The sequence below is a fragment of the Tiliqua scincoides genome, chromosome 8, assembly GCF_035046505.1.
Source record: "Tiliqua scincoides isolate rTilSci1 chromosome 8, rTilSci1.hap2, whole genome shotgun sequence".
Lineage (NCBI taxonomy): Eukaryota > Metazoa > Chordata > Lepidosauria > Squamata > Scincidae > Tiliqua > Tiliqua scincoides.
The window spans coordinates 46370022-46381026 of record NC_089828.1 but is presented as its reverse complement, the minus strand read 5'-3'; the positions used below and the strand labels follow the sequence as shown (position 1 = coordinate 46381026).

At 49.9% G+C, this 11005-nt stretch overlaps 1 protein-coding gene across 1 annotated transcript in view; it reads right to left on the bottom strand.

The window, feature by feature from the left end:
* Window positions 1–4286: 4286 nt before the first annotated feature.
* The window catches only part of SEZ6 (seizure related 6 homolog), a 157655-nt gene continuing 150936 nt past the window's right edge, over window positions 4287–11005 (bottom strand). Inside the window, exons 12-17 of the mRNA XM_066636448.1 lie at window positions 9140–9331; window positions 7004–7201; window positions 5462–5500; window positions 5003–5123; window positions 4769–4871; window positions 4287–4316 (exon numbers count right to left, since the gene is read on the bottom strand). Of these exons, the coding sequence (XP_066492545.1) occupies window positions 4287–4316; window positions 4769–4871; window positions 5003–5123; window positions 5462–5500; window positions 7004–7201; window positions 9140–9331 (683 nt within the window). The remainder of the gene's footprint in view (window positions 4317–4768; window positions 4872–5002; window positions 5124–5461; window positions 5501–7003; window positions 7202–9139; window positions 9332–11005) is intronic.

The window sequence follows — 11005 nt, the reverse complement described above, 5'->3', positions numbered from 1 at the left end:
TCGGCGATAGAAAACATGGCCACCTCCAATGTAATGATTTTGTATGGGGGGCAGGGTGGTGCCACTCAATATACTTTTGAACTGGACACCATTTTCTGTGTAGTTTGTCCTCTTTGAATCTGCTTCTCGCGAGCTAGAAAGCATACTAGTGACTTCACTTCTGGCTATTTTCAAGCTGAAAAACGAACACAGCCAATATATCCGGTGGCCTCTACTTGAGAGAAAGGGTTAAGGTGATAGTGTCAGGTGACTCATTCCCCCCCAAAGACGTTGTATTTTCTAGCAAAATCTTAATAAAAACAGATAGGCAGAGTTGTTTGGAGGGAAACACAAACAGTTACTATGTCTGTGAGCTAGGAAAAAGTGCTGGGAGCTAGCAGCATCTTTTGGGGGCAGTGATGCCTCTCTGGGGACCTCCCATGGTCTGTACCGGCGCTCTACTATTTGCCTCTGTCCTATGCTCAACCTGTATATTTATAAATCAAGCAAATGTCAGAAAAATGCCACAAGCCTCCAGTGATCTCTGAAAGAAGCCAGAATTGGATCAGCACTACTCTTGAAATGTCTCACTGCTTGGGGAAGTGGGGAACACATATGAAACTACTTTGAAAACTATTGCCAGTGTAGTTGTCAAGAGTCGGTCAAGTTGGGCCCAGGCACATCAGTGGTTTGTGGCTAGCCCTCCTCAAAGCTTGCCCACCCCATGCCTGGTCACAACTCTCTTGGTGGCTTGCAGAGGACTTAACCTGGGCCTCTGAAAGAAATTTTATCATGGGGTGCAAAGTTTCTTTTGGACTCTTTTTTGGGCACAAAGTTTCTTTGGGGGCCCTTCCCTTCTCCACTGGATCAAAATTTCTACACATTATGATATATAAAACCACACTTTCCTGCGAGTAAGCCCCATTGAACAAAATAGGACTGACTTCTGAGTCGACCTGGTTAGACCTGTGCCCTATATAGGCTTACACAAACTGTGAATGCTAGTCTTCACACAATATATGCCACCATTTTCTGAGATTGGAGGAAATTTCCAGCTCTCCTCCTTTGACTCCCAGGGCCGCCTTTTTGACCATGTGCCCAGGTACAATGTACCCCCTGCACTCTGCTCTCTTGGACCGTGGGGAGATTGGAAAATGTAAGTTCACAGGAAATTTCTAGGGTCGCTTCTTTGGCTTCTGGGCCCCCTTTTTGATCCTGGGCTTGGGTGCAATTTACCCCCTGCACCCCCCCTCTCATGGGCTCTGCCTGGGGCTCACCAAACATTGGCACCAGCCCTGAATCTCTACAAGAACAAATTTGCCATGCACATGCCATGGATGCCCCCCCTTTAAAGAACACAATTACTGTACAGACACATTCTTCTAAAACACCAGTTTATTCATGAAACAATCCAAAAGTTTGGTTCCTCCCCCCCCCCCCATGGGCTGAGCAGCTCGGAACTGTAATCTATATTACACTCTACAGATAAAAATACTCCCCGTGTGACTGAGACTTGGTGCGCCAAGGGAGTCAAAATGCACTCCTCTCCCCCTTCCCAGCAGAACAAGCCCAACCCCAAGAGTCCAGCTAAAGAGGCCACTTCTCATAGAGAAGGGGGCCCCAGGTATCCTTTGGACTGAGCACCCTGGGCGGTGAGGGGGCTTCACCCACTAGACCAAAGCCATTTATGTCAGCCTTGCGAGAATGGGGAATGGAGGGGCTACAGAAAGAAGCAACTCCATTTCATGCTTGGAGACCCCCATACTGGCTGAACATCTGAGCAAGGTGTGAAATCCTCTCGTGTTTGGAGGAGAATTTGCCACTACCCTGAGTCTATTGCAGAAAGGCTGGTAGAAATTAAGGAAATACAGTAATAAATAAGCACATGATTTAGAAACTTGATTTAGATTTTTTTTTTTTTTTACAAAAAGTGCATCAGGTTAGGGGGCAATGGTGGGGCAGTCCGTAGCCGCTCCCCCTGACCCAAGGTAAAAGAGATGCAAAAGAAAGGGAAGCTATGAAAATGGAAGGGCACTTTGCAGGGTGGGGCCTTAACCCAGCAGCCCTCATTCACCCTTTAAAGCGCACCCTAATAAAAACTCAGTGCTGACCCAGGGCATTAGGGCATGAAAAGTCAGAGGAAACTGTGGTTCAGTTCCCATGTGGAAGGAGATATAGCTGGATTCCAGACTTACCTGTCATTCCTTGGTTGATTGGCAGGGCACTGGGCTCCAACCCTCAGCCATGACCAGCCCAAGACCTCCCTGGAGTTTGAGGTGGCATGCCAAATGCTGGCACCCCATGGTTGCATCATAAGTTGCCCCCTTACACAATGGGGTACCAGCAGCCTTTTCTGCCCACTCTTTCTCTTTCTGCTTCCTGGATTCAAAAGGAAGAGGAAAACAAGGCAGAAGAGGAAGTGTGGAGGAGAGAAGAACATGGGATGACTGAAGATTTTGCTCCACACTTCTTCCATCCCATTCCCCTCTTCCTTTTCAAATCCAGGGAGAGAAAACAGAGCAGTGGAGATGGATGCACCCCACCAATTGACCTGACCTCCTCTGTTACCCAGCCTTGTCCCCAGCACAATCTTCCTGCCTGGAATGGTTGCACAGGAGAGGGGGGGGAGAGGGTGCCTCCCACTTTCTTGCTAGACTCCGCCCAAGAAATTTGGCACCTGTAGTCAGCCCCTCCACAGGGTGTTATCATGCATGGGCGCAATAGAAAGGATGCTTTTTAAAATGTCTGTGGGGAGATGTGGGCTGCCCAACTAACCTTTCTTTCAGCCACAGGTTTTGCTGGTGATGAAGGAAATTACCACTAATAAATCAAAGGGGGGGGGGTGTCCTCTGGAAATCCAGAAAGATGGGTGGACAGGTCATTTAAAAGAAACAATTTCTTAATGATGCTTTGTGGAATAGGGAGAGGCAAAAGTTGGGATCTTGTCTAACAGGGAGGTCTTGCACAGAAGCAGGACTAACACAAGCAAAGGGGAGGCTGCCGGGATTTGTGGTGCCATTTGGGCAACCAAAGTCTTGACAGGCAGATCAAGGGTGGGGAGGACATAATTCACTGGAAATTCTTTTGCACAAGCCCAATCAGGACTGGTCCAAGAACTCTCAGTGCTGAAGATGGTGGGCCAAATGCTGCCCCTCCCCTTACCTGGGGGTATGTCAGCCATTGGTTTGACTGCTCTTCCCACGTCCTGGATCCGAAAATGAAGAGAGGAGCAGAATGAAAAAGGAAGTATAGAGGAGAGGAGAGGAGTGGTCTAGAGCATCCCAGATGCTCAGAAATGCTCTAGCCCATCACTTTTCTCTCCACACTTCCCATTTGGCTCCATGGCACACGGTCTTTCTGAATCCAGGAGAAGAGCAGTAGGGGTTGTACCATTGAGTGAGCTGTCGTTATTGGGTATGATATCTCAGGCGCTTGGAGGTCTCAGCCTGACCCTGCATGGACTTCTGAACAAAATGAGCTGGTGAATGATGGCTTGAGATGCACATACAGCCCTTTCCCTGTGAAAATTTTCCCCATCTTTTACATATAAAAAAAATCTCATTAATTTCTGTTGACATTCCTGCATAACATTTGAACTCAAGCAGGACATTACCCATTTCACGTGCATTTCTCTTTCAATGAAATTCAGGGGCAGCTCTAGTGGGTGTCGAGCGCCAGGGGCAAGAATTGGCCCTGCAGTTCCTCAGGGATGCCACACCTGCTGCATGTGCAAGGTCCCAACAAAGGTCACTGAAGGGTAAAGACATGCTGTTGAAGCCCCCTCCCCTGCTGCGCAAGCTCAGAAGGTTCCAGACTCAGGTGGGGCTTGGCGACAGCCTCAGCGTCGGTGGAGTAGTCTCCAATAAATGGCAGTTTTGTATGCCATGAGCAGGGCCAAATGGCATCATGTCCAGATATTTCTAGAAAGCGCCAAAGAAAGCAACAGGCGGGGCATCAGCCAAAGCAGGCTGGGTGGAGGAGACTGGGCAGGCTGTGTGGCCACACTAAGCATGGCATTTGCCACTGATCTGGTGCTTAACCCAGAGTGCTAGGAAGCATTGGTGAGGGAGAGAGAGCAGAATGCTGGCTGGCACTGGGTTTGGGTTTCTGCCCTCCAGCAGGTCTGTCTTGAGGAGTGGGTGGGAGGTATTTACAGGTCCTTGCTGCTGCTGCTGCTGCTGCTGCTGCAGGTGGTCAACCAAGCTGTGGAGTCAGTAGGTAGTCGGCAAGCAGGAAAGTGGGAGGGCAGCACGATTTGGGGAGCGGGGCCTGCCCCTTCAGCTCCCATCACGAGGGCGGTGCACACCCTAGATGGAGACTTCATACTCCCGCACCTCCTGGAGAGAAAAAAGCCTGCAGAGGGTTGGGCACTTGGAATTTCAGCTGCCAGGAACCCAGCCCACCCACCAACATGACACTGTTGTCCCGCTCCCAGTTCCACCCTCTTGCCCACCAATGTCGCCCTCTCTTCACCCATCCTGTTAGCACCCCTTTCCCAGAGTGGGGAAGATGTTTCTTGTAGAAATCACGTAGATCAGGGGTGTCAAACATAAAGCCAGTGGACCATATGCGGCCCCTGGAAGCTCTTTATCTGACCCCAATATTGATGCTCTTCTCCACAACCTTGAAGGTTGGCCTATCCATTGGGCCAACTGAGCTTATTGCCTCAGGTGGCTGATTGCTTTGTGGTGCCTGTCTCAACTTGCTTGCCTCCACTGGTTCTGCTGCCTCTCCACACCCCAGGAAGGCTTTGGGGCAAGGAAAGAAGAGAGAGAGAGTTGGCACTTACTCCGGTCTCGTAGGTGGGGTTGTCAAAAGTGGAATCTACCATGATGTGATCGTAGGGGTGAGAGCCCGACAGTGGCAGCTGCAGTGATGGCTTTCCTTGATGCCTGGAGATTGGGTGGAGAGGAGACATAAAGATGCTGGAAGGAGGCATCGATGGGGACAGTCCTCTACCCCTCTCATGTTGTCTGGCAACGCTGACAGCCAGCTGTGCCCACTCTGCCCAATGGCGACTCACCTGGAGATGTACAGATAGACTGCACCCAGGAGAAGTCCCACAGCGGCAACTGGCAGGAAGACAGCAAAAGCCACATTGGTGCCTTGCAAAGGGTCCCCGGCAGGTGCCATTTTTGCCACAGCTTTGGAGAGAGAGAGAGAGAGAGAGAGAGAGAGAGAGAGAGAGAGAGAGAGAGAGAGAGAGAGAGAGAGAGTATGGTGAGGGCAGGGAGGAGACAGGCAGAAAATAAGATTCATTTCATGGAGGGAGAATAACCTGTGCCATTGGCAGATATGAAGTGGTGAGCTGTTAAAGTGACCCAGCCCAGGAAGAGGAAGAGGTGGGGAGAGGGATGCTCAGGGCCAGGTAGAGATTGGTGGGGCACTATGAATATTGGGGGCCTTCTCCCTTTCTAACACACAAACCAATCAGAAAAAGGCTCCCCCCCCCAGTTAATAGAACAGTAGCTTTCAGTCTTACCATCCAGGTTGCGATTGGTGTAGAACTCATCATAGGAGGCTGTGGCAGAAGCAAAAGAAAAAGGCAGAGTTATGGGGCAGGACTGCAGGAGGTGGAGGCACAAGTTGGCACTGGCAAGTCCTCCAGGGCTCCAGTGGAGGGCACCAACTTTTTCAGAACCTAAGTAAAAACCACCTGGGACTGCATTCTCTTCTCCAAGACGTTGGCATCATCGCTCGGCTCACCACCAAAGCAATAAAGCGTTAAACATCAATTTATTCTCTATTTGCTGTGTTGTGCCTAAGTGATTGTTCGTTCGTTCGTTTATTTATTTACCACCTTTCTCATAGACTCAAGGGGGTTTATACCAGCAGGCTGAACCCCATTTTCCAATGGGGGTTTTTACAAGTGTAAAAAATTTTCTAAGACAAAAATCTCATAGAACCTTCATTTCTCCAGATGTTTCCCTTCCTAGTACAGTTGTCATCCTGGCTGTGGCTTCTTGCACTTGTCCAAGCTCTCACAAGCAGCTGCACCAAGCTTCAGACTCTGTTTTCTCAAAGTTGTTATAAACCATTTTTTGGCCAACTGACTGCTCCATACTCCGCTCCTCCGCAGAGAGATATTTTAGCAGACTCCCAGTCTCTCAGTCTCTCAATCATTCTCTCTCCCATCCAAGCAGCTGATCCTGCTTAGCTTTTCAGGCAAGGTGGCAGCTCGACCAATGGCATAGCTAGAGGTGGTGCAAAGCACTAAGGGCAAAATCCCAACCCCCTGTTCAGCTGGCGCAAATCCCTTGTGCTGACTGAAAAGTGTCGCGAAAGTGCCATAAAGCACTTTTGCGCCACTCTGAGGGGAGATAGGCTGGAGGTGCGCCAGCATCCCCGCACCAACGCAGGCCCCAGGAAGAGGTGAGTTTGTGCTGGTCAAGCTTGACTGGCGCAGAGGTCTGTGGGGACGTGGGGAGGATGGGGAGGAGGCAAGAGGAAGGCGTTTCGGGGTGGTGAGAGGGCTGGCAGCAGATGTTCCTGGAGGTGGGCAGGTGGGGAGCAGGAGGTAGGGCCAGGATCCAGCAGTTATGCCAGAACCTGGGCCCATTCCTGGGTGGCCCAGAGCAGTCCTAGGCTGCTTGGATTTGCGCCATCTCGGTAGTGGCGCTGATTCAAGCAGACCTATTGGGGCTGCTACAGCTCTCCCTGGGGGTAAGGGGAAAAGTTTCCCCTTGCCTCAGGCCAAGCTTCATACAGTCCCAAACTTATGCTGGATACCCTGCTGCCACTAGCTGTCAGCTGCAGTGCCTGCTGGGTTAGGAGAATCTGGAGCTGGATTGTCTGTGGAAGGACATAGTTGGTTAGGAACAAGTAGGAGGGTGGCAGGCATGCTGGAAGGGCCAATGTCCCATGCTCCAATGTTCCAGAATTTGACTCAACATGGTGCAGAATTTGGAAGTATAAAACACACTGTCCTAGCTGGGCCCCCTCCCACAAATGATGAGTAGACTGTGGTGCCCCATCACACCATGCACAATGCTCTGGCCCAACTGCGCCCATCAAACAGACTCACCTGCCTTGCAGAGTGGAGGGGAGCCGTTCCATTGCGAAGGGTGACCAGGCACACAGCGCAAGGTGGCGTCACCCAGCATCACATAGCCTGAGACACAGGAGAAGCGCAGGGTTGCCCCAGGCTGGTACATCCGCTTCTCAGGGCTCTGAGTTCCATGGTCAGGGATCCCCGGGTTGTGGCAGGGTTCATAGACCTCCGCTGACAGAGACAGAAAAACCAGAACTGAGCCAGCCTATCTCATTGCATTGGGTGGGGCTGTTCCTTCATTTCCCCACAGATCTTCTCCCTGTCCTCCACACAACGAAAATGGTTGGCAACCTTCATTCCCGAAAGACTATGGTATAAGCCTACAGCACCCGGTATTCCCAGCAGGTCTCCCATCCAAGTACTAACCAGGCCTGACCCTGCTTAGCTTCTGAGATTAGACAAGATCAGGCATGCACAGGGTCTGCAGGCATGTCTTAGAACACGAGACCAGGGGTCCATCCACTCCAACTTTCTCTTTCCCATAGTGGCCAAGTATATGCTCTGGGAAGCTTCTAAGCAAGCAATAACCCTTCCCTGGTTTTGTTTTTTTTTTTTGGTCCCCAATTACTGGTCCTCAAAGGTAGACTGCTTCCAAACACAGAGGCTGCATTTAACTTTCATAGCTAATAGCTGCTGATGGGCATTCACCTCCAAGAATTTGTCTATCCTTTTTAAAAAGCTATTAGTATAGGGCCAAATCAGATGATATGCCCAGTGCATGATAGGGCAGGAGGTCTGGTCTAGAGGGTAGAGCCTCCATTTGCCTGAAGATAACATCCACAAGGTCACCAGTTCGAGGCCACTGGCACCGTGCGACCTTGAAGCAGCTGACAAGCTGAAGCCAAGCTATTCCATCTGCTCTGAGCGTGGGAGGATGGAGGCCAGAATGTGAAACCAGATCAGAGAGAAACACCTGAATGTTGTGGTTCTTGAAAGAAAGAACCTTCTTTCATTTGTAAAAATCCCTAAGGGGATTTAAATAAGCCTGCCTATGTAAACCGCCTTGAACAAAGTCTTGAATAAAGACCAAGAAAGGCGGTGTAAATACCTGTATTATTATTATGTGGGACACTGCTTTGAATCAGAACAACGTTGGGGGAAAGGGGGCCAAAACTTCTGCCTCCCTGTGTGTGCCTTCTATGTTAGAAAAATCAAGCGTGCAGGTCTCAGTGACCCAATAGCTATATTCAGGGTCCATATTCAGGGTTTGCCCATCCATGAGGCAAACTGAAGCGGTTGCTTTGGGCAGGAGATTGGTGGGTAATGTAATCTCTGCCTATCTACTTGCCTCCACTGCTCTGCCTTCTCCTTCCCTGTCTGGATTAGAAAAGGAAGAAGAGGACAAAGAAGGGAAGGAGGAAAGTACTGAGCTAGAACACTGGAGACTGAGAGGAGCAGAGGCAGGCACATTGTCAGGTAAGGGGGGGCAGCATTTTGCTTGCCACCTCAGGCATCAGGAGGTCTTGGGCTCTGAATATATCTTCTAGTTTGGTCCTAAGAAGTTAAAGCCACCTATCATCTAAAGCAGCGGATGCCAAACCATGGCTACGGTGGATCCTCCACCCACTGTGATCCTTCCCCTGGGTGAACGGAGCTTACCATTCCACCTGGGGGCCTCTCTTTAGTGCCACAGTTCACCCCTGACCTTTGCACCTACCATCCACGCATGCCCGGAAATCCAGGTACAAACCCTGTGGGGGTGACAGATCCTGGAAGTGGCTGGTCAGTACAAAGACCACTTTGCAAATAGTTGATCTAAAGCAAGTTTATTATTTTGGGTAGTTCATGATGTACTGTGAGAAGCAGTACTTCCTTTTGTCTCTGCTGAACCTCCTTCCATTCAGTCTCAGTGGGTGACCCCAAGTTGGCTGAATGTATTAAGAATTGCCTGCCAGACCAGAGTGCAATGGTTCAGTCTAGCCCAGCATTCTGCTTCTAGCAGTGGCTGGTCAGAGAATGTTGGGAGCTTAGAAAGAGAGCTTACATGAAGGTGAAAACTTTCTTTGCGCCCTACACGTACTACTTGAAATGTATCTTCCATGTATCTGACCATAGATGCATAGTAGGGTGCGCTGCCTCCTACTAAGTCTGTGATGTTCCTTGGCTTACGGGTGCATTTGGGAAGGCGGTCACTCCACTTGGGTCCCCCAGCTTGTCGGTCGTGGCAGGTGATCACGCTACTTCCGGCCAGGGAATAGCCCTTTTCACAGATGAACTGGACTGTCGAACCCACGGGGAACTTGTTACTGGAGACCACACGGCGGCTGTGATCCACATCTCCAGGATCCCTGCAAGTAGTCACTGCGCAGAGAAGAAAGAGGAGGGAGGGGGCAGTGAATCTGTTGCATTAGCTCAAGTTGTCTTCACCCTGTCCTGCAGCGGTGCCCGTTCTGAGATGCTCAAGGAACTGTGGATGAGAATTTTGCACAGAAATGAAAACAGCAGCAAAATGTCATAATTTGAACCTGAGACTGACATTTTGTGCCTTGTCACTACTTTTTAAAGTGCCAAAATAAAGAGAGTGGCTGCAGATCATGGGTGATCTCAGGGGTCAGCCAGAGGGGGCACTGGGTATCAGACAGCCCATTTGCCAAGCCAACCCCCTCAGTACCAGTGGCAGTGGTAATGCCCAATGTAATATTTCAGAGTGGACATGGGGCATCATGGGGAGGGAGGCTCACTGTAGAGCTTTGCTCCAATGCTCCCAGCAGTCTCTGTTCAGGACTCATTAGATATAACATTAATGATCACCACATTGGCCTTGTTGTACTTGGTTTTTTGTTTGTTTTTGTAAATAGCATATTTTGGGGGGGGGGAACCGGACTGCAGTGGGTTGAGTAGGAAGGTCTGGCCTTTAACCACCCCCCTGCCACTGTCCCAATCTAGATTGTCCCCTCCCAAGTGTGCTATATAGAATGCCAGATGCAAGGGAGGGCACCAGGACGCAGGTCTCTCATCTTGTGTGCTCCTTGAGGTATCTGTTGGGCCACTGTGAGATATAGGGAGCTGGACTAGATAGGCCTTTGGACTGATCCAGGGGGGCTCTTCTTATATTCTTATTTTCAGGGGGGAAAAGAGCATGCCCATTTAGGCCAATGGCATGATTAAAGTCATATGTAGCTTGGCCCTCAGTGGTACAGGCTGAGCAAGGGGTTTGCATGCAGAAGGTCCCAGCTTCAATTCCTGAAAACATCTCCAGGTAGAGCTAAGAAAGACCCATGTTTAAAATTCTGGAAAGTCACTGCTGGTCGATGCAAAAAATACTGACCTAGAGAGACCATGGGTCTGACTCAGGCAGCTTCATTTGTTCAGCAGGAAGATCCATAGGACCTCAGTTTTGTCATTGGATTTTAGGCTTGCCAAAGCCACCCCACCAACATTTATATCCATTAGCATCCACCGTTTGGGAGTTGTGCAAAAAAGAGGATTCAAGGGAGGCAAATATAAATGGGCAAGGCAAAATAATGCTGCCACAAGAACATTTAAGGCTGAAGGAATTTTCTTTCAAGTCCCTGCCCCCCCCCTGCACTAGTTCATTTCTGCTGCTGTTTATAGATGGTTAAAGATAATTCACCTTCCCATTCCTTTGGGGGGAAAAATGCTCCTCTCCTAGAAAAAATGGCAATGCAGGGTATATAGAATGTCAGCAGGGGGAGCTCTAGGCACAGTCAAAATCTGACATAGCACTTCCAAGGCTTGTGCTTCTAATTGCTACAGTCTCTGCCCCAGAGATTACTAAGCAGATTGAGGCAAGTACATTGTGCCTTGGTACCTTACACCACTGTGGTGGACCTCCAGTACACTATGCGCCTCTGAACAGAGAGGCCTTGTGCAGCACTGATCCCTCTTCTTGCTGTCCAAGTTGGACAATGGCACCAGTTTCAAGGGTGGGAGGAGGCAATAGGATTCCAAGATGAAGTCACAATTGCAGTAGACAGGTGTGGGGGAATCCCAGAAGCATCACATCTTTGTGTA